The sequence below is a fragment of the Lissotriton vulgaris genome, chromosome 1_1 (genome assembly GCF_964263255.1).
Source record: "Lissotriton vulgaris chromosome 1_1, aLisVul1.2, whole genome shotgun sequence".
Classification (NCBI taxonomy): domain Eukaryota; kingdom Metazoa; phylum Chordata; class Amphibia; order Caudata; family Salamandridae; genus Lissotriton; species Lissotriton vulgaris.
Genome location: NC_141685.1, coordinates 600,487,351 through 600,511,715, shown reverse-complemented (window position 1 = coordinate 600,511,715; position 24,365 = coordinate 600,487,351). Strand labels below are relative to the sequence as shown.

Genomic DNA, 24,365 nt, shown 5'->3' with positions numbered 1-24,365 from the left:
TATATTTTATTTATCAGCCTTCACATAGTTATTTTAACGTGTAATAGAAAGTAAAAAATACAATGTAAAAAATACAAGATTTTTCACCCAATAAATTTGTTACACAATTTATCTTCAGCACAAGCAAGTGCACATAGTTATTCTCTGTGTAACTCTTCCCCATAATAGAAAAAAGTTTCAGAGTTTGAGCGAATTTGAAAAACGTCCTTTCTAGACAACCAATTTCGTTCACCCTGATCCACAAATAATGATCAAAATTATAGCACAAATAATTCAACAAATGCAGCACAAATTATTTAACAACGGTCTTTAACAACTATTGCTTTTAGAACACAATCAATGACTTGCCTGAGTGGTGTCCTCTTGATGATTCTTCCCTTAGACCCTTAACTATAGACTGATTTCTACATATTTAAGGGATCATCAACTGTGAAATACACCTCTCTGCTATGGAAGGAGCATCTGTTTTTGAAATTTTGGATAACTGCATGAACAATGGAAATCAGGGTACAAATGTGCATCACTTTATGCTGGGCTATCAGAAAGATAGGAGATCAGAGATGAAGATTATGGAGCTGATAAATCATTATTGATGGGAGTGACCTCACTGCAGACTATCCATTTCCTGGGTCACTGGTACTTGTTTGTTGACAGTCATCCCACCACTCACTACTCATCCAAGATTATGGTTCTTCTGAGCACATAAGTTAGGCAACAATATTTATGTTGAAACAGTAGAAAGTTGGATTTCTAAACTATATTGACCTCAAAATCAGAGGAGTCATGTTTAATATAGGCAATCGGAAATAATATTATGACAAGATCTGGAAATGTGTTAGTGATCTATAGGAGTAATATTTTGGTAAAGGAAACCAGGTGGTGTTCTTTCTCTACCCTTATTCTGAAAATGTGTCTTTTTGATTGCTGGAACATTCTTATTCTTTGCTAATTATGTATATAGGTTTTGTGAAATATTCTACAGATTTCTTTTGAAACAAATGGATTAGGGGCCAGGGGGAAACAGGTTGGTTCTCCTATAACAGCACTGAAGTAATATGTAATGGAAATGCTTTGCGGAACTAATGGTGTCCTTGGACAAATTGTATTATTTACAGTTTTTTTCCTAAGCAAATATAAAAAAAGGCAAAAAAATAAATTAGAGACACCATTAATGGCACCTTACAGTTCCCTGCTGCCCACACACCAGAAAACACCACAAAATTCTCTCAAGTGGTCTCCCACTCTCTTTAAACTTGTGTTTTAATTAAAGGGTTGCCCACTTCATATTCTAGTAGGGTATCTTTACCAAGCACCATGCTCCTTGATTCAAGGTTGAACTGGGGCTTGTTACTAATGTGTAACATCTGAAACAATGCCTTACATGAATAGGTTGTTGTCCCTAAGGTCTGCTTTAAACCACATGGATCCAAAACTGAAGTAACATTACCAAGGCCTTGAAGCTTCCCTCAGGGAGTCATTCTCAGAGGAGCTCGGCCACTACTGTGTGGCCGTATCATTCACCCAAAGCAAGTAACTAAGTCATGATTGTTTATGAAACTCCCGCTGTTGGGAGTAAAATTGCTGCTATAGTTCAAACCTGCAATTTACCACAGATAGTCAAATTATCACCTGCATTCCATCTCTCAAATGACTGGTAGCCACTTCCTAACAGGTCATTACTAACACTGTTTCCAGCCCTGAACTTTCATGTGAACACCTAATGTATTTTGGGTGATGTAGTGTTGCTTGGCTTACATTGTACTAATTAGAAGAACACTCATGAAAGCAATGACTTGTAGGTAAAAAGTTCAAGACTAGAGACAGTGACCGTAATGACATGGAGTGAGGCGTCACCCTACTCGAATGAATGTCTGACATTACAACGTATACATTTACAATGCATGCCTTTACAACACAGTTTTTACATCGCAACATCCTTTACAACACATTCTTTTACATAGCATGCCATTACATCACATTTTCAGAAGCTACCTTTCCAACGCATTCCAAAATATCGCATTATACCTTTACAACACATACCATTACAATGCATACCATTACATTGCATTTAACCCCTTCCATGCTGATGACGGAACCGCTCCGTCATCAGCTACAGTTGAGCTGTGCTGATGACGGAGCGGGTCCGTCATGGCCCGGCCGCCGCGCCTGCGCGGCGCTGATTTCGCGCCTGCGCGGGCGTTCTAATGAGCGGGGCGGGTCATGACGGAACCGCTCCGTCACCAGCATAGCTCAACCGCGGCTGGTGACGGAGCGGCTCCGTCACCAGCATGCGGCCGCCGCGCGGCCGCCCCGCCCCTTTAGCGCTGCGGCGGAATAGCCGCCGCAGCGAAGGAGTTAAGGTAAGTGTTGGATAGTATAGGGGTAAAAATTACCTTTCTAACTTCAGTGAGTGCAACAGTAGGGTAAGTGTTGGATAGTGTAAGGGTACTATGCGTTGTAATGGTATGCGTTGTAATGACTTGCAATGTAATGCCGGAGTTGTAGTGACATGCATGGTAATGACATGCGTTGTAGTGAAATGCAATGTAATGTGTGGTTACCTATGGTCATGTGGAATACTCCCAGCTGTATACTCCAAATATATTAACATGAATGTACCTAAACAGCCAATGAATTATTAGCGCTGTGAGAAGAACTTTCTAAAGTAATAGTGGAAACATTTTGAAAGTCTCTGTTTTTGTTTTGGAAAATATGTCTCTAGTTCAAAGCCAGTCTTACTGATGTTATCCGGAAATCCCATGACATTTACTAATCCTAGATTAATCTTCCAGTGATCCACAATGTCAAAAACTGTGAAAATATTCAATTAACTTTTTTTTTTTTTTTTTGGAAAAGTATAACCGAAGCAGTGCTGTTTTTGAGTATGCAGGGGATACTTGTTCTGGAAAGCACGCCATTAGATGGGCAACTCTATTACATCCAGGAAAACTATATCCTAGAGTGAAAGCCAATCGCACAGAACCAATGGCAATATGGTTGGAGGAGGAAAGAACCACCAAAGATGAATAGACTAAAAGAACTTTCCTGGTGGCTGGAGCGTGTCCCCAAGAGCAAAACAACCGGGGCCCGTATTATAGATAGGACGCACTTCCCATGTTTGCACCACGGTGCACCTTAAAGCAAGTGTGTTGTGTGCATACATGTAAAGTGCCCCCTATCAGGAAGAATGCACTGCCCTTGAGGCAGCCGAGAACTAGTGCTGCCCGCAGGGCAGTGCACTCAAGAGAAATAGAGAGCAGCTGTTTAAAAGTAGTTCTGTGTTTCTCTGTGCAGGCGACAATCCACCTCCACTTTTAAAAAAGATTAGAGATCCCCTTGCAGGCGGGCACAGTGAGTGACTGAACCCGCCTGCAAGGGGATATCTGGGGGGTCCATGGGACCCCATTTCATCCCTTTAGAGGAGAGCAGTTAGAAGGCACACTTTTGGTCAACCTTCTAAAGCCATCTTTGCCTCTGCACCCATGCTGATAATATGACGTGGCACAGAGGCAAAGTGATTCCCTCATTTGCATGGGGCCATGCCCCCATGCAAATGAGGGAAAGCCCTCAAATGATAGTGCTGGCGCTGTATGTGCACTAACGCTATATGTATTTATGAAGGGGCTGCACAAGCCTCTGCAGCCCCTTCTGTAATATCAAAGTGCTTCTGAAACACAAAGCCCTGGTGGGCACATCAACAAATTCCACAACCAAAAGGGAGTACTTGCCAGACTCAGGCATGGGTGCATCAAAGGGAACCAAAAGAGGAGTGGAAAATGGCCTTAGGGTGAAATTGCACCCGTCGAGCACTGGGGCAATTATTTGCTTATTTTTCTGTGGGACCCCAGGAGCACGGGTATCCCAAAGTGTTTTACTGGTCCTGGGGATGCTAGGAGTAGCATAGGCCCTCCTCCAGAGGCCCACAGTGAAAAGAAAATTGTGTCACCCTAATTCTCCTGGAGGTTTGCATTTCTGGCCTCCAGGAGACGTTCTGGCACACAGTAACTTTCACAAGAGCTAGTGCTTTGGTGTGGTCTGGGAGCGAGTCTACCCGCTGAGTTTCTAGGTTCTTTGCGGTGCTAGACAACCTGGCTTAATAGTTGAAATATTCACAGTTTTGTACAATTTGCTACTGAATATTTGACAAAGCCTGGTGAAGTAAAAATACATACATATTTGGGATAATTTACTGAAATCTTTAAAAATTGTGAAATACTTTTGTTCTGTTGCTGAACGTATGGTGCCACTGTGTGATAAAGCCAGCAGCCTTGACCATTTATAATTCTACACCAAGTTTGTTATAGGCAGATATCGAAGTGTGGTGGTTTCGGGGTTAGTGTGGTGGTATGCAAACTACTTTAGGTGTCTCAAATCTACATGGTTTAGACCACATTCAAGGAGTTATGTGACCTCTGTGACCTTTCTTTAGTGTGCACTCCTTTACCTTTGTGAGGCTTTTTAGAGGCCCACCTGCCATCTTGTACATATTCAGTTCAGTTTTTAACGTCTTTATTTCGATTTTTCATCATAAAAGACACACATATACACAAAATTACATTAAATACAATTAGTGCAACAGAGTCATAAAGTCATAAATATTTAAATACACATACTAAACAAATCAAAAAGAAACAAGACAAGAGAAGTTAAAGCAAGACAAATCTAGTTAAAAATCTCAATTAAACATGCTTGTAAAGACGTCAAAGGGAATTGTAAAACCATTTGAGCATATATAAAAAATAGCAGATCGTCAATACTAATAAAGTCATAGGCCAAAAAAACAGTGGGATAACCCAGTATACAAGTTATTTAGGTCATGATACTATGAGCTGACTGACTTAATCCTTATCAGCCAAGCCCACCCAAGGAATTTGGCCAATCCTATGGTTAGCCATTCAGAAGTGTTCGTTCTCAAGATGTACAGTGCTTCACTACTCACTCGGGTGTTTAGTCTAGTACATATAGGTTTCAGCCACTTATTACGTGGTTCACAATATGCAGTACAGACAAATAAAAAATGACCTAGTGTTTCTTTGCAAACGGTACAACAGGGACAGAAACTTGACTCCACCCTCTGCCAGCCGCTAGTAAAAGCCCTCAGAGGCAGTGTACCTACACGGAACTGATGGTATAGTTTCCTATCTAATGTTTTAAGGATAACATCCCAGTATACTTCTTTGTTAGGTACTGCTTTGTGGAGCAAAAACTGGCCTGTCGAATTCATTTTCTCAGAAAGTGCCACATGTTCCGTTTTTATCATGGACCAAAAGAGAAGTTTAAATTCATTCTTGGTAGGGAAGGTTTGAGAACCCGGCTCCGACCAAAGCAAGGGAAGACCCATTTCGGTAAGAGTGTTCTTAATTAGCTTTAGCCACGGTATGTCACCTGCCCCTTGTTGCATTCTCACATCCTGTAATTCGCGGGCAAACATGGCCAGCTCCGGGGTGGACCATATGCGTCTCCATAACGCCACCATCCTATAGAGGGCCTGATGTTTAATGGTATGCATGCCCATATCCATCAAAAGTGGAAGGACTGGTGTTGAGGGGGGGAGACTAACTAAGTTTCGAAGGAATTTATTCTGTATCCTATCCAGGACAGCCAGGTCCACACATCCCCAAATATCGGCCCCATATAATATGGCTGAGCTGATTTTAGCACTATAAATTTTAAGTGCGGGCAGTACTCTTTTAGTCAGGGAACACCGCTGCTCTTTTACTAGACAACCAGTCAAGCGGGCAAATTTCAGACAGAGTGCCGCTACTTGATCTTTCCATTGTAGCCTATAATCCAAGGTAACACCAAGATAAGTCATTACATCAACCTGCTCCAGTCTAGACCCATTCATTAAAACATGGCCCCTCAGTGGCTTTTTCTTAGTCAGGACCATGAACTTGGTTTTATTAATATTGATCTCAAGATCGTTCATATTGCAAAAGTCCATGAATTTATTTATTGCTACCTGTAACCCCTTCTGTGTTTTGGCCAATATGAGAGTATCATCTGCAAAAATTAAAAGAGGGAATTTGGTCCCACCCAGTGAAGGAGCGTCAGTGGGGGTATCTGAGAGGAACTTAACCACCTGATTAATGAAGAGTACAAATAGGGTGGGGGCCAGGACACAACCCTGCCTCACACCGCGAGTTACGGGGAAGGATTCGGTAACCTGGCCCTGGCGACCCCATCTGACTCTTGCAAAGTTACCCTCATGCATCCTAATGGTAAGTTCTAATAGTGCAATAGGGACCCCCATCCTTCTCAAAGCTGCCCACATCTTCCCTCTAGGGACCAGATCAAACGCTGATTTGAGGTCCACAAATGCAGCGAAGATCTTCCCGTCTCTCAATAACACAGTTTTCCAATAGATCATGACAAATCTTAATATCTGATCAACTGTGCTAATGTGTGCTCTAAAACCCGCCTGCATTGGAGACAGAATATCTACTTCTGACATCCACGAATGGATTTTCCCTAACAGCATTCTGGCTATTACTTTTTGTAGGGCATCGATGAGGCTGATGGGGCGGTAATTTCCCGCATCAGATCTATCCCCTTTTTTGTGCACTGGCAAAATCTCAGCCCCTTTCCAGGAGTTTGGGATCCTAGTCCCTCTAGCTATAGCGTTTGCTAAGATTAATATGTACGGGACCCAGTGTGTTTGATCGTATTTGAAGAGGTCCGCAGGGATGCAGTCCATGCCGGGGGCTTTGCCATTCTGCACTTGTTTAAGAGCAGAAATAGCTTCAGTTTCATTGAAAACAATGTGATCAATTGAGGACACCTCAGACTGCACACTGGCATCTTCCCTAATGGTAGTAAGGGAGATCCGTTCCGTGTGGCTGAACTGTGCCTCGTAATGCTTGACCCATTGCTCTGCAGGGACGTGGTTTACTGGAATATGTAATTCCCCCACCCCTCCCCATTTCACAACCTCCCAAAATTTTTGTTGGTTAGATGAGATACTTGCCTGGTATAAATCTAACCAACGCTGATCATCCCATTTGATTTTTGCCTCTTTTAATGCTTTCTTATAATTCACCCTAGCTATCCTTATATCCGGACATGATTTGGATTTAATAGCCCTTAACAGAGAGCTGTGGGCAATACTACAGGCCTTATCATACCATTTCAACCTAGATTGTGCTGGGACATTATTTCCTCCTTTTACGGGTTTGATAAAAAAAGACTTAATTTTACTAAAAAGAGACTCATGAATTGTCCCGATTTGGTCGAGTGGGGTTCCAGCCTCAAGTATGGGTACCATCTGTTTTGTAGCCGCTAGGACCTCAATGGCAATCCTGCTAATAGTAGCAGTATTTTCTTGGAGCCCAGCCCATCTAACCCTTCTGCAATCATTTGTGAGACCAGCTTCTGCTGTATCAATATTTGTTGCAGGGTTCATGTGGAGACCCTCATCCACTGATAATTTTATTACCAGGGGGTTATGATCACTCTCAGATCTAGTGACTATTTCCATGTCCACCAATATTTTCCAAAACTCTATCTTTAACAAAAAATAATCAATGCGGCTCGAGTTTAGGGAGTTATCAAATGTAACTTTTCCCATCGGGTCTGATTTGGTCCTTCCATTCGCTGCACGCAAGTCCCATTCAAGGCAAAGACCCAACCACTGCATAACTGCCTCCGTGACTTTTTTAATTGGAGGAATAGACAAAGGGGGAATATTCCAAATCTGATCAATTTCCCCATATCCCCCGCTATCAAGATTAGGAAACGGTTCGAAACAACAGTTGAAATCACCTGCCACCATGACACATTTGTCACTACTAATATTATTCAGTAGGGAGTCAAGTTCAGCTACCACTCCCGCAGGCTTCCCACCTGGTAACCCTCTAGCATATATGTTGAACAAACAAAGGTCCTGGTTATTTTTACCGGTTAATTTCAACGCTAGGATGTCATTACTCAGAGTAGGGAGTTCCGTGATAGTAATGGCTAAGGATTGTCTAATCCAAATAACTAGACCTCCTGAAGGGCGACCCTTCGGTCCTTTACTAGCTGGTTTGTAGTAATTAAGGTAGCCAACCCGATAAATAGCGTCGGTTGACCAACTTTCCTGCAGGATAATAACATCATGTAAATCCACAAAGGAGCCCCAATCAGCCTCTGACGCTTTCCCCTTTAAGCCCGCTATATTCCAAGACAAGACTGCGAGGGTGTAAGTTGTTTTCTCTGCCATCTTGGCGGTTGGGTTGACGACAGCCTTAGTGATCGTCTGTCTAGGGGTACCTGACAGGAATGTTTCCCTTATTTCCACCCTCTGTGGATTTGCGCTAGACACAGGGACAGTCTCTACCCCAGGGACACTCACATTATTTAAAGAGCAAGTTGCTACAGCACTAGAACGCCCAGTGATCGATTGTTCTACATCATGTCAATCCACACCTTCCAGACCGGAAAGGGGAGCAAACCGGTTCGCAAGGTGGGGATAGAACATTGGATAGAGCGGAGTGTCAAAATGGAATCTCCCTCTAGACCTGTCCCTTCTTGAGTGATGAAACGGGGTGTGGGATCTATTTGCATATAAAGCTGGATAAAAATAATGCAATAGTAAAGTTTGTACATCCCCAACTCTACCGAATCTTGGTTCCCTGCAAATGTATTCGGCAACCCAAGGCTCTCTAAAGCTAACCACCACACAATCCCCCTCAAGATCTTTCTTTCCAAAACCTATCCAATCCACCCTCCTTACATTGAGTATTTCAGGATTTAGGTTAGGAGGGAGTGGCCGGTTTTTATTAAGCCAGAATGTAACCTTATTGTAAAGATCCGTGTGTGTTTCCCTCTTGCCATCTACAAGCGGAGCCACGGCAGTTAAAACAATTGTATAAGGCACTGACTCCGGTAGGAGGTTCACACACTGTTTCTTTGGGATGGGTTTGGCATTGGGCTGATGACTAATATTTTTGCCCCTAACGGAAGTTGAGTTTTTCTGAACCTGCTGATTTTTTACAGGCTTTGGCCTTGCAGGGTTCTCTGTAGAAGCTGCTTTCTTAGGAGCGGGTACAGTTTTTTGCGGGGCCTTGGGTATAGAGGGTCCCACTTGTGAACTATTACCCCCCGCTTTATTGTTCATCGTAATGGTGGGCTTCGAAATGGTCGGGACAGGAGGGGTCAGACAAGCAGTTGCTAAGCTGGCAAGGATTCTGTCAGAGGTCGCTATATTATCCTTCACTTGCAAATCTAAGGAATCCATTTTTGTATTTAGTAACCTTGTCCTTTCAAAAAGAGGTAAAAGTAGAGATTTGAATAGCAGCTCAATTTTAGCCAAAAATATCTCTTCTGTAATGCTAATCATAGTCTCACCTCCCCCTTGCTGGGCAGTAGCGTTAATATTGGGTAGCTGTGGGGGGGATGGTGAGGCATTTCCCAGCCCCTCAGTTTGTTCCTCCATGTCCGGTGAGTCTACCCTCTTGCGTTTCCCAGGGTTATGAGTGGGTGTTTGTTGTGGTTGGGAGAGGGAATCCATTAGTTCAGTACTAATATTGAGATTTGGTGAGTCTGAAAGACCAGAATTATCCCTGGACTGATCTAAGCAAATGGTCCCGCTATTTGGTAAGTTATCGTGCGCAGTATTAAAAGCACTTTCCTGGTTAGAATCCACTATCTCCACAGTATGAATCTCAGGAGCAGTTACCAACATTACTTCTACATTACTATCCGAGTTCAACGTGGAAAGTGGGACAGGGGAGACAGCCTCATTGATTTTACCTAGTGAAGACCGCTTGCCAGTAATAATATCAAGCGAAAGGCGTTTTTCAACCAGGGCGATCTCCTTCTCTAATATAGCAGTAGAACGTTTGAAAAACTGATCAATTGTACCAGTAAAAGTACCATTAGAGGTTGAGACCTGAACTTGCCTCTCCTTACCAGACCTTAAGGGCATTTTTGTTATTCTTTTTAAGATACCACGGGCGGGGATATAACCAACCTCAATACTCAATCAGCGATGCCACTCAGGGCACAATATATATCCTTCCAAATATGGGGACTTTTAACGTCACTTTAGACACAAACAGTAACAATAATAATTATACCAGTTAATAAGGTTCATAAATAAGTAATTTGGAGGAAAATGTTAATAATAGGGCCCAGCCCGGCCTCCTGCGGCCCCGGACGGCCACAGACGGTCCCGCCCTTGTCCCGGGCTTCTCCCGGCGTGCTCCCGCGCGCTCCAGCGCAGCGGCAGATGCAGACTCCTTTGTGGATGTTGCAGAGGTGGGAGGATTGTTGGGGGCGGGGCGATGAGGGAGAGCGGCCCAGGTGGAGCGGGCGGGGGATGACCAGAGACTCCTGGGAGATGGAGTCCTATCCCTTGTGCTCGCAGCCCTCAGCCCCAGATACGCCCCAGTCAGCTGCTCCCAGGTGTTGGAAAGTGCCTCGCAGCGAAGCGGTACCCGCGCAGCGGGTACCGCGAGGCGTGGAATGGAAAACCGGCAAATGTCCTCTGAGATGCAGGGTCAGCAGAAACAAACAGCAATAAGGTCCCACGTAGCAATAAGCACTCCTCGCTTAAATCCGTGCTCAGATCTGTTGGGGGCGGGGCGATGAGGGAGAGCGGCCCAGGTGGAGCGGGCGGGGGATGACCAGAGACTCCTGGGAGATGGAGTCCTATCCCTTGTGCTCGCAGCCCTCAGCCCCAGATACGCCCCAGTCAGCTGCTCCCAGGTGTTGGAAAGTGCCTCGCAGCGAAGCGGGACCCGCGCAGCGGGTACCGCGAGGCGTGGAATGGAAAACCGGCAAATGTCCTCTGAGATGCAGGGTCAGCAGAAACAAACAGCAATAAGGTCCCTATTTGTATTTGGTTCATAGTATTTAGTTGTGTGTTGAAGCACTGTTCCTTTTTAAATGAAAAGGCACAGACTGGACATTAATTTATTGAGTTTATTTATTGCATTACAGAGGCCTGAGTCTCTCGCCCACAACACCTCTCTTAGTAAGACTTGGAATGCTTTGCCTCTGTAATTTGAGAGTCAAGTGCTAAAAGAGGGCCTCAGTTTCTATTTGGGAGTCCACGGTACTGGGGCCACCAGCAATAGCCTACAACAAGCACAATAGGCCCTAGAGTAAGCAAGAACATGGCCCTCTGGCTGCTGTTTGGATGGTAAAATCCAGAATTAATCACAGCTTAATGGGCTGCTAAGGTGGCTAGGCCCCCGTGCCACTGCACTGATGCTGCATCATTGATAGTGACAGGTTTGTGTTATGTTAAGTAATGTTAACAGAATTTGTAGAGCACACTGAACCCGAAGGTGTCAAAGTGCTTTTGGAGGCTGTGTGTAGCAGTTTATAGCAGTTACGAGGATGACTAAGGGGATTAAGCAGAAAACATCCTCGTCTTTAAATATTTTTTAAAAACAGAAATGGAGTCTATACCAGTGATGTGGACAGGAAGGATGTTCCAAAGTTTGCCAGTGGCCACTGAGATGGAGTGAACGCCCCACCTGGACTCCCGAAATCTGGGAATCATTGCCTTTTTGTGGAAGCAGGGTCTGAGAGGCCTTCTAGGAATGTACCAGAAAAAAATGAGTTGTGTTTATTGGGCCCTTTCTCATTCAGGGCTAAGAACTTCATGCAGAGAGCTTTAAAAGTAATCCTTTTTTTGATGGTGAGCCAGTGGAGAGAACGAATCCCATGTCTAACCAACATGTGTCTGGGGGTGTTAAGGACCAAATGGACCGCCGTGTTCTGGGAAATTGGGAGCTAATGAAGGCAAGAATTCTTAACTTTGAGATGCAAAGAACTGCAGTAATCCAAACGAGAGGTGATAGTGCGATGATAACAAATTGACGAAGTTCTGGGTGAATGTGGGGAGAAACCTTCCTCACGATCCTAATAATGAGGAAGCAGGAACTGTTGGTACAGCTGAGGTTAGTGTCAAAACTCAAAGGTGTTCTCAAAGATGACGCCCAGATTTTTGGCTGACTTGACAAGAGTGGGAAGGGGTCCGCAGTCCTTCGGTCACCAGATGTTGGGTCGGATGGATTCCTAAGTGCCAAACTCTAGAACCTCAGTTTTATCTGCGTTCATTTTTGATGCGTTGTCCTTTATCCTCCTACTGATACTAGGCATACATTGACTGAACTTTTCTGCCACTGATGTAGGATCTTTGGAAATGCACATGATGATTTGTATATTGTCTGCGTATGAGAGTACTTCTTCCAGGGGAGCCAGATAAACAGTAAAAAGGATCGAGCTAATGGATGAGTCCTGGGGCACTCCAGAGGGGAGGTTAAAAGCTTCCGCCCTGAAGCCCCCTGCAACTGACAGTTTGTGTTCTGTTCGTTAAGAAAGAGCAAAGAAGATTCAGGGTGGTACCATGTACACTGACGTGATGGAGACTTAGGGCCATCCATAACGGTGAGACGGTGTCAAATGCTGCAGATAGGTCAAGCATCACCAGAATGGAAGCCCCCCCCCGGTCCACCTGATGCCAGATATTGGCCACAATAAAAGCTGATTCTGTGTTGTGGCTACTCCTGAACCCATTTTACGAGGGATAAAGGACTGCATGAGTCTCAATAAATTTGACTATTTCCTGATTCAGAATTTTTTTTTAAATCTTAGCAGAAGCTGGTAACAGGGATGTGGGACAGACGCTTTTCAAATTGTTGGGATATGCATCAGCTTTTTTAAAAAGAGCAGTCACAATTGCTTTTTTCCAAGAACTGTGGAAGATTCCCAATTGAAGCTTCAGATTGTACATGTTCTGCAAATAGTTGCCGATCAAGTCAGGGACAAAGTGAAGAGTCTTAGGACAGGGATCCAATGGAGATCCAGATTTTAAGCTCAGTAGCAGATCCTTGGTTTACTGCACGGAAATAGACTGGAAGTGTATGTGCTGATGAGGCTGAGAACAACGAGTATCAGTTTCAGAGAGTGGCTCAGTTTCAACGGAGAAATTAAAGATATCCAGGTTTTTGTCCCGGAAATAGAGTGCAACTCTGTTGCAAAAGTCTTGTAATGGCTTCAGGGAGCCCTCAAGAGGGAGTGGATAACTCTCTCACAACATTAAAAAGTGGTTTGGAAGAGTTGTTAGTTGCTCCGATTTGTCCTGTGAAAATGAGTATTTAGCTGCTTTGGCTAATTTATAAAGAAGGTGGAGAGCTGTGTGCTTCCCTTTTTCAGTGGGGCTATGGTCAGCTCTCCATTTCCGCTTTTGTCTGCGGTATTCCTGTCTTAAGCCCTTAACCCCTTCGATGCTGATGACGAGCTCAGCTCGTCATCAGCCACGGGGGGCGTGTGCGGATGACGAGCTCGTCATCTAACGCGGCTTTTAGAAAAAAGCCGTGTAGCGGAAAAATAACCGCCGCAGCGATGCAGTTAAGTTCTTCATTTGTTGCAATTTGGTAAAATCCTTGCACCAAGGCTGGACTGACCATAGCGGGCATCGGGCGTTTGACCGGGAGGCTGGAAGGATGGGGACGGTTTTGGAGGGGTGGTGACCGGTTTTGCTGTGATGCTCAATATCAGCCCCTAGTAACAGAAGCAACAGTGCTGGGAGCCGGTTTTGTTAAGCTGCAGTGCTTTACGCTTGGCCCCCTACCCTCAGTGGTGGGGGGTGGTCTGGCGAAAATTGCCAGGGCTAGTTTGGGTTCCCAGTTCGGCCCTGCCTTGCGCCTATTGAGGTGTCATTGGTGGGAAGTTGCCTACAATGGCCTGACTACAACACCACCTGTGGCTCTCTGCGGATGACGCAGCATGCAGGAGCAGCACTCCCTAAAGGAAATACTTCATATGCATAAGAAATGGCAGATTTGTGTGGACTCGTCCATATCAGAGACCCTCATATACTCTAAGGTCCCCTATAAGCATCCTAGTATGTTAAAAAAATATGATCCCTGCCAACACAGACAGCGGAACATATGTCTGGTTATTGACTGCGTTGGTTCCCTTAAACTTTACAGTTTTGTACCAGTATGTTAGATGCTTCCAACAATGATTTCGCCTGTGACTAGTTGAGAGAGGTGTAACTGCTATTTCTGTAGTAAACTTGTGCTGTAAGTGTGTCTTTTTAAAGAAAGCTTGCATTGCCCCTACATATGCTGTACTTGAATTGTCTGCTGCAGCAAGGAAACAAAAGAAACAAGCATTGGCATAGCCAATAGGTCTCCCCTTTGGGACCTCGTGAGAAGTGTAGCTTACTTTCCATTGCACCTCTACCAGCACCGCTGGGACATGCCAATACTGTTCTAGTACAAGGACATCATCGCTGCTAAGAAGTGTTGGTACTGTCCGTTCCAAGGTGCAGTATTAAACTGTTGGGCGCTCATGACGAGCTCAGCTTGTCATGAGGCACAGAGGAGCTGTGCTCATGACGAGCTGAGCTCGTCATAACCACTGCGGAATGCCCACGCGGGGATAATTCCCCTCCTGCGCAGGTCGTTCCAGCGTTCCATTGAGTGGGCGGAGTCATGATGAGCTCAGCTCGTCATGAGCACAGCTCTGCTGTGCAGCGTGACGAGCTCAGCTCGTCACGAGCAATGAGGCGCCGCGCGCGGCCCCCCTCCCTCCCGCACAGGAGGGGAATTAGCCCCGCGGGGAAGGGGTTAATTGCTGGGATGTGAGGGACCTGCAACCTTCAATTTATAGCAGCCTTGTAAAATAGTGTTCTAGCAATCTAATAAAAGCATACCAGCCCTCCTGGGAAAAAAATTAATTACTTCTCATACTGCGACCAGCTTGAGGTATGGCTGCCTAGCTGGATAAAGTGAAGTTTCAGACCTGATTTCTTGTTCGAGTTTGAACAGCAAAGCTTTCAAACAGACCTGCTGCTTACAACTTACTGCTTTGGGTCCACCTTCTGCAACCATTGGCTTTGTTCAAGCAGCCTCGTTCAGTCATTGACTTCAGACTTTGGCAATCACCTCATGGCTGAGCCCAACGAAGCAAATCATTACTCACCTAATGCCGCTGGCTTTTGGGGTGATGTATCCTTCCACCTCCTCTCCAGTGCTTGCATTGAACTGCATAAGATACGACTTTACAACTGTGGAAACCTCCAAAAGTCTGCTTTTTAATTCTGGTCTGATTTCATTGTGTTTATGCTACATGTGTTTGTATATTAAACCCAGACCTATTGGCTTCATCAGTGCCTAATAATCAGTCCCTTGCTTCCACTATTAGGTTTACCAGTAGGTACCAGCATCAGAAACACGACCTTGCAAAAGGTAGCAACACACACCAACGGATCTTTAAACTCATTCCATCAAAACTTTTCTTCGAAAACGTGCTGCCATTAAAAGCGCAGGTGCGACAATCCCAAAGCCATCAGTGATTTTAAATTAGAGGTCACATGCTTGAAGTGAAATGAAAATGGTGAAAAGACTCGTATCCGCTACTGTGAAGCCCTTAATAACCAACTACAGCTCTGGCAATATTCAAAGAAAACACCTCACAGCAGTGCCATTAAAATAATGTTTAAGCACTAAGCGTTGATGAGATACCATTAGCCTCTTGCATACTCATGACGAGCTGAGCTCGTCATCAGCCACGGCGCTCAGATGCTCATGACGAGCTCAGCTCGTCATGGCTCGTGGAATGCTCAGGTGCGGGGAGAATTCCCCCGCTGTGCTGATCGTTCCACAGAGCCAACAGCTCTCGCGCCATAAAGCACACATTTATGACAGACACTGAAGGTGTTTGAGCAAACCGATCTGTGCAAATATGAACAAGTGCGTCAAAAACGGGGAGAAAAATGTAGATATTCTCAGTTTGAAGAAGTAAAAGCGGAATAAGTGTCTCTCTCCCTTTTAAGCTGGTAGTGTCATTCTCTACGTTGGTGATGCTACAGTAGAAACGACACACAGTTATTTCCTCAAAGACCTTTAAACTCCAATACAAGGGTGTGCGCTGGCGTTTCATAACCAACCCGTAATGTAGGTTTCAGAAACAGGCTTACGACCATGCCATCCCTTTTGACAACATTGCCTAATTTGAGTGATTTTGTATTTAAATGTAAAAAGATAGTGCTTCACAGAAAACAAAAAGAAGAAATCATATTGCAAGCTATTACATTTCCACATATGTATACGTATATATTTACATATGCGCAGCACATTAACAAATTAAAATTATTATAATTAGTCTGCTATCTATACCAAATAAAATAAAGTAAATGCTTTCTGCTCATAAACCTACACACAATTCTATACACCGAGTCCTGTTTTAGAAGGCCGAAGACGGTGACTGAAAAGAAAACAGGTCTCAACTGAAAATAAATGCAACTCTCTTTAGCTAATTACTATATCGGAATGTGATGGTGCTGAAAATGTTGTGCAGCTTTTCACAAAAATTGGTGTCCCAGGTTACTGACAGGTAAATCAGCACTAATCGCAGAAAGATAAGGGCCACTTGGACCCTGTAGGCTGTTTCTCTGCTTTGAGGTAAAAAAATTGCAATAGTGCCAATCGAGACATCTGACACAAGACATGAAAATGACATACATTAACACAATGCAAACAATGAAACGCCTATAAAGTTGCTCCAGCTAAAAAAAATAATCTAGACCCCCATATGTTGTATAATTGACAACTGACTTGCCTCTTAGTTGACTAACAGTATTGTCATCAGGACGAAGGTAGGAATGTTACTCAGTTTATGTTTAAAAACTCCCACTTTTAATAAATACTTTTCAAATAATCGATGTACTAACGTGAAACTCTTCCGTGTGTTAGAGAAATGTGTGTTGCATAATTTCCATGTCAACTATTTCCAGGGCTCGGCTTGTGTACGGGCTCTTGGGGCCAAAGCCAAACTATGGCTCATCCCTCCCACTTAATTTGTTGGTCTACCCCATCCCTAGAAAATAAAATGACTGTGGCCGGAACACACAAAAACGTAGATAGTAAAGAGAGGGCACCAGAGCAGTCGCACAGACACAAATCAGTCCACGTTGTGAAGCGCAGTCATTTTTGGCCAAGGTTACTAAAAGTCATGGCCTTGTAATATGAGGCAGAGTCAGGGAGTGTGTGTGATCTGTGGATGTCTATATTCAATAAACAGACCTATTATTTTGTTGAAACACTTCTATGGGCAATTACTGATTTCCGCTGGGTTAAGCGAGGAGTGGACGCTGTACGTGTGGCGCAATCGCGGGTGCACAGACTTTCGGGATACACGCATCCGGTGACTGGTCCCTGTCTATTAGATCACGCAGAACGAAACTCTTGCTGTTGCACAGCAGGTTTGCCTGCACCAAAAATGGGAATAAGGGAGTGTAAACACGTGTGTCTGGGGCTAGGTTTTTTCCACATACCAGGCACTCGGTGGGGAATACAAAGTGTCAATTAAAAGAAGGTGAAACTAAAATACACTGCACTGGCTAAATCAACGATATGGGCTCAGGGATCGCTTTCCGGCTGCGTTAACTGCAGCTGTGTATATACTCGCTGCCTAAGTGTCGACACCGCCTACCGCAGAGCTCCTGACAGTTTTGAAACTTGCTGGTAGGAATAAAAACAAACACATTCAGCAGTTACCGGAGGGAGACACGAATGTGAATGGCAGCAAACATTGGAGAACGTGTCACGAGTCACTGCAGAGGTCACTGTCACTGACCGTCTATAACATCATATGGAGCTGTACTAGGTGAAACCAGCTAGGAACAGAGATCACCTCGGAAAAGCACGTGTGAAGCCACAGCCTAAGTGACCACCATATGTTTCCAATTAACGCAGCAGCGAGACGCGGGCGCGGGCGCGATAATTGGAAACAGATGGTGCTGCTGCTTGCTCCCGAGCACCCTAGCCCAGGGGAAAGAGAAGGCGGGATATGCGCCCGCCTTGGACCAATTGCGTACTGTCTTTCTTAGAAAGACACAGGCAAAGGCCAGTAGCGTTAGATTAAAAAAAGCACACATGTTTGGAGTTAAAGCCCTTACTAAAAGCCTCGCATGCACGCTGGCTCAGGCGAGACCTAAAAAGGATTGTGTCATGTATACGATTCTTGCGCAAGATAAAAAAAATGTGGTATGTGATGATTCAGTGTACTTTTGAAATGCAAAATAGCCATTGGTGTACTGGATTGCAAGCTCCTCGGAGGAGGTTGCATTATACATCAAACAACCAGTAGCACAAGGCGGAAAAACAATACTCCACTGGGTAGAACCGAAGTCCACTCTGTGTATATAAAATAATTCATAACACTAAGTCATGCAGACCACTGCACCGTCAAGCACAGCCCCCACCCCATCATCCTTTTTTCCAAACGGTGTCTTCCTATTGAACCTGTTTGAATGTCAGTTTGCTCCTCTCATGGTACCCAAAGTATACTGGCTCTTGTTTCAAGATTGAAACTTTTGACACTTCTTTTATGGATACACCAATGAACTGCATCTGAAGCAGAGTACATAGTTTCAAACAAAACCAGTTTTTGCAGTTTGCCATTCTTCTCCTCTTGGGTCTGAATTCTTTCTGAAAGGCACTTTTTACCAGGCTGGGATTGAACTTGTTGCAGTTGGTTTTTTTAGAGTCAGTGCTTGTCAAGTAGGCCTTTTCCCTGTGCTCTGAACGCATGAACAGGACACTGTGTTGCAAAAGTAAGCCACACAAAAACAGAGCTGATTTAATGTTATAGTCTACTTCACTGCTGTATTTGATTTTTCAGGGAATGAAAGGAAAGAAAGGAGCAAATGGGCCAGCTGGAAAACCTGGGACTCCTGTAAGTACCTAACATTTATCACCTCTCACTTGTGCACTAGTGAACGGATGTGGCACAGAAAATATGCATTTTTAGCTGCACACTGTCACTTTCTTCACAACTTAGTTAAAATAATGCTGAAGTAACTGCATGTGACTGTACTATTTCTCTGTATCCTGTCACGGAGGTTTGGTTGGACTTTCATATTTCACTATACTAATGCAACACTAATCCTTTATGGGTTCCGGAGTAGCGTGCTACTGGACGAAAAAAGAACTCCAACAACCCATCAGGAGTAACAAGTGCTATATAAATGCAAACCTTTTTCCCTCTTCTATCCCTCTGCTATCCTTCTGAATCCAAATAACTGTCTATTCTATCCACTACTCAAATTACTTTCATATTTCTCTATACTAATTCAACACTAATCCTTGATGGGTTCTGGGGTAACGTGCTACTCGCCGAAAAAGCGCTACGAGGCTTTATCAGGGGTAGTAAGCCCTATATAAATGCAATTGCAATACAATACAATACATATATGTAGCCTGTTGCACATGACAGGAACACTATATGGCTGAGATACCCGCCACCCCCTCTCAACACGATCCCCAAAAGAAGGGAAACCGGAAACAGTTCTTCAAAGTTTTTGGATGTGGGAGGGAGTGACCCTCCCGCGGCCGTATTTATTAAAACAAAAAATTAAACATTAAACGTTTCATATTATGTACAATTTCATTATCACATTTGCGATGTTTGGCTAATCTTAACATATTCTCTAATACAGAGGTTCTCCTAGCCGAACTAGCATCCTACAGAAACATTCTCTATAAACACTGAAATTGTACATCCTAACGTTTAAGGGCCAACGGCAAGGTCATAACCGGTGTCAAGATCCCTAACCAGACTTACCCCTCCCACTTGGGAAGGGCGACAGCACAGAGGCTTACCTCAAGTGCAACTACTAACAATTTCCCTTGACTTGTCGGGGGCACTTAAGACTCGACGCCATTTAAAGGTCGTTCGAATACTTGTGTGTGGTATCTAGAAGGTATCGTGGACCTCCCCCCACCCCACACAACTTACCGCATCTGCCGTCGCAGATGACCCTGGCCCCGGGAAATTCCTCAGGAGGGGGCTGTAACCCCTCCTACACAGGAAGGGGCCTTGACCGCCTTTCCTTAACTTCCGGCGACCCGCCCTTAGACGGGACCGCCTCCCCATTGAGGGGCCAATGGCCACCTCCCCCGAGCGCTCCCATCCGTGTTGGGTGACGCCCACTCATAGGGATCTACCAATTAGTGCTCACCGATCATGACCTTACCGCCTACCAAAAAATAAATACGACAATTCGAACTTACGAAAACATTTGTCGCTACGACCGAAAGAGCATGCTCAAAAAGCGACACTACATCAAGTCCTTTTAATCATAACAACCTAAACGATATTCACCATACTTTATTATGAAAAACACAAAACTGATACTTTCCCAACCTGTAAACGAAAAAGGAAGAACATACTTAGAAAATCCACTTTATTGCACAACAACTTGCTGTCCTCAGGGGCTGGTGGGTGGGTCAAATTGGCTCTTTGTTCTGTCCCGAGCTCACGTGTAGCGAGGAGGTGCAGCTTCGGAGCACAAGAACAAGAGGACGTCTTCTGGCCTTGCGTCTCCTTTTATCCGTCTTCAGGGCGGGCGTAAACCCGCCCCTGCCCGTCCCGAGGGCGTGGCTGGCTGCGTCAGTGTCTAGGCCAGCCCACTCTAGGGCGGGAACAGGCGCGCCCCGGCTACGCCGCTTCGGGCATACCAGCCGAGACGCGCCTCCCGCCCAAAAATGGCTTCCCGGGGAGATCGAGGCACTCCGCCATACGTTCGGGGGGACCGAGTGGTCGCCCCTTTCCATATGGCTGAGATACCCGCCACCCCCTCTCAACACGATCCCCAAAAGAAGGGAAACCGGAAACAGTTCTTCAAAGTTTTTGGATGTGGGAGGGAGTGACCCTCCCGCGGCCGTATTTATTAAAACAAAAAATTAAACATTAAACGTTTCATATTATGTACAATTTCATTATCACATTTGCGATGTTTGGCTAATCTTAACATATTCTCTAATACAGAGGTTCTCCTAGCCGAACTAGCATCCTACAGAAACATTCTCTATAAACACTGAAATTGTACATCCTAACGTTTAAGGGCCAACGGCAAGGTCATAACCGGTGTCAAGATCCCTAACCAGACTTACCCCTCCCACTTGGGAAGGGCGACAGCACAGAGGCTTACCTCAAGTGCAACTACTAACAATTTCCCTTGACTTGTCGGGGGCACTTAAGACTCGACGCCATTTAAAGGTCGTTCGAATACTTGTGTGTGGTATCTAGAAGGTATCGTGGACCTCCCCCCACCCCACACAACTTACCGCATCTGCCGTCGCAGATGACCCTGGCCCCGGGAAATTCCTCAGGAGGGGGCTGTAACCCCTCCTACACAGGAAGGGGCCTTGACCGCCTTTCCTTAACTTCCGGCGACCCGCCCTTAGACGGGACCGCCTCCCCATTGAGGGGCCAATGGCCACCTCCCCCGAGCGCTCCCATCCGTGTTGGGTGACGCCCACTCATAGGGATCTACCAATTAGTGCTCACCGATCATGACCTTACCGCCACAGGTCCGGATAGTTGACCGGCTATCCGGACCCCCCACCAAACTCCTACCTAAAGGTCATGTTTTAAGGATTTTAACCAAGCTAGGAAGTCACCTATGAGTAACTCGTTGCCCACCCTCGACAAATGCACACCATCCCCCAAATACATACTGTCATCATTAATACAACTATGCGAGATCGAATGCAATGTCTTGGAACGGAACAACCGACTCACTTTGTTATTCAATTTTTTAACGGAATGATTCAAAGCAGGGATCGAGATAGCCCCCCACCACACTTTTCGTGGGATCATATGAGACCACGCAATTGTACACCCCGGAACTCTCCTTGCTAACCAACTTACCGTGGAAAGCATAGCCTCCAGGAGAAGTCGTCTACCGGTGGTGACTAGATCATTGCCCCCCAAATGTACTATGACTATGGACGGCGGTGACCTCATCCGCTCTAACAAACCCTCAAAAAATGCCTGAAACTGGTCAATACAGAGACCGCCCCTTCCGTAGAAGGACACTCTGTACCCGTATTCCCCAGGTACGTGAACCATATCACCTGCTTTGAATACGTCTGCGGCCCGTCTCACGTATGAGTGGCCTACAACCCACACCTCCTTTCTCTCAGCCGGTGATGTGTGACCGCTGGCCTGGTGTTGGGTCAACTGCACAGTCCGCCCTGCCGCGTAGGCTTGCGCAACTGAAAACAAACAAAAGACAAGAAGCGTGAGTACATGATTACAGCTTCACAACATGTGCAATCGCACATACCTCTTATAACAATTGGAGGACCAACGCCCCACCCGTTTCACTTGTTCTACATTAAGACCCCTGGCTGTAGCTTCTGTGGCAGCCCCTATACGAAAGGAATGGGTCCCAAATTCACCCGGGTCCAAGCCCGCTGCGGCAATGGCCATTGCAAGCACCCGCTGAAACTGAAACCTCGTCAGCGGGGTGGCGTCTACATGCCTCAACAATGTCCCCCCCCATGATGCCACCCTTCGTGCTAGGTAATCTTCTAAGCACTGAACCGGACACATGGATGACTCGGGGATCCTGCGAATGATCGTGCAGTCCCCCCTCCCATCTTGGTCAGTCTTGGACCTGAGAAAGGAGACAATCATCGCATCACCCCTGATCTGAACCTGCTCCCTGCACAAGCCCCCCGTCACATCCCGTTTGTTCCTTGCAACTAGCTCACTAACTCTCATAGCCCCGTGAAATGCCAGCATAAATGCAGTCCGGAACAAACAGGTCTCGAACGGGGACGAGCATGTGTTAGGGAGTGTGGTCAGCAACTGGGACAACCTGTCTAGACCTATCGGTCGTCTTCCGTCTACTCTGCGACCCTCCAGACGTTGCCACCCACGCAGCGCTTTCTGTACCGTAAAAGACGCTGTCGGGTCCAGGATGCCATGGGCCCTGGCAACAAAGGAAATGGCGGCACGATGCCTTTGAGCCGTGGCCACCGATTTCCCAGCCCTACGTAAGGACATCAGGAAAAGTACTACCAACTCCTCCTGCCCCCAAAGTCCCCCTCTCTCTGCCCCCAAAAAGGCTAAATAGGCCTGGAACGCCCCTTCATATGCCTTCCTTGTCCTGGGTGCTAGACTCTCTCCCACGAGGTGACGAAGTTCGGGGCACCGAGAGACCAGAGAGCTTCGGGTAAGGGTGCCGGCTCCGGGTCCGCTGAAGGAAGGAAACCCGAGAAAGCCTGCATGTGAAAACGAGACAGTGCATCAGCGGCCTGATTCATCACCCCGGGGACATGTTTTGCTCTGAATACCACGTTCAGTTGCATACACAGTAAGACAATTTCTTTGAGCAGCCTCAAAATCAATTTACAACGGGCCGCCTGACTATTGATGCATTCTACCACGGTCATATTGTCGGACCAGAACACAACAGAATGATCTCTGAACCCATCTGGCCAGGTTCTCAGGGCCACCAGAATGGGAAATAATTCGAGGAAAGCGATGTTACTTGTCAGCCCCTTCTCGTGCCACCATAGGGGCCACTTCTGTGCCGACCATTTTGTGCCGAAGATGGCGCCAAAACCTACGCTTCCTGCTGAATCTGTCCATAGCCCAAGCTCATCGGAGGACATGGCTGGCTTGTTCCAGACGACTCGACCATTGAAGTCCGCCAGAAATGCTAACCAAATCCGCATGTCCTGGCGGACCTCGGCCGATAACCTTGTGCGATGATGACCTTCTTTTAGGCCAACCATTGCTTGGGCAATTGAGCGGGAAAAGGGGCGAGCCATTGGGATCACCCTCAAGGCAAAGTTCAACTTTCCCACTAATTGTTGCAACTGCTGTAGTGTAACCTTGGATACATGTAAACATACTTGGAGGGCTGCCCTGAATTTACAGATTTTGCTGGCTGGTAAACGGAAACACCCCTCCCTTGAGTCCAACTCGATCCCCAAAAACTCGAGGCAAGTCGTGGGACCCATAGTTTTACCCGGTGCCAATGGTACACCAAAATGGCCCATCAACACACGGAATTCAGCTAAGGCCTGTGCACATGCGGGATTTCCGGCGGGGCCAAGGAACAAAAAGTCGTCAAGGTAATGCATTACATTTCGGAAACCCGTTTTCTTAGTGAACACCCATTGCAAAAAGGTACTGAATTGCTCAAAGTAAGCACATGATATAGAGCATCCCATTGGCATACACCTATCCATGTAGAATGACCCCTGGAACCCGAATCCCAGCAGACGCTGATCGTCTGGGTGTACCGGGAGCAACCGGAACGCTGACTCGATGTCTGATTTTGCCATCAGCGTCCCGGGCCCCAGGCGATTCAAGATGGCTACTGCCTCATCAAACGATGCGTATCGCACCGAACAAACTTCCGGATCAATTGCGTCGTTCACCGAAAGACCATGGGGAGCAGACAGATTATGGATCAAACGAAACTCACCCGGGTCCTTCTTGGGGACCACCCCTAACGGAGAACAAACGAAATCTGGTACCGGGGGGACACTAAACGGGCCGGCGACCCGACCCCGGCTAACCTCTTTCTGGATTTTTTCTTGCACTACAGATGTATG

General features: G+C 45.8%; 1 protein-coding gene across 1 annotated transcript in view; it reads left to right on the top strand.

The window, feature by feature from the left end:
• The window catches only part of COL24A1 (collagen type XXIV alpha 1 chain), an 897,023-nt gene that overhangs the window by 765,520 nt on the left and 107,138 nt on the right, over positions 1–24,365 (top strand). The window contains exon 46 of the mRNA XM_086954096.1: positions 18,628–18,681. Within this exon, the coding sequence (XP_086810222.1) occupies positions 18,628–18,681 (54 nt within the window). The remainder of the gene's footprint in view (positions 1–18,627; positions 18,682–24,365) is intronic.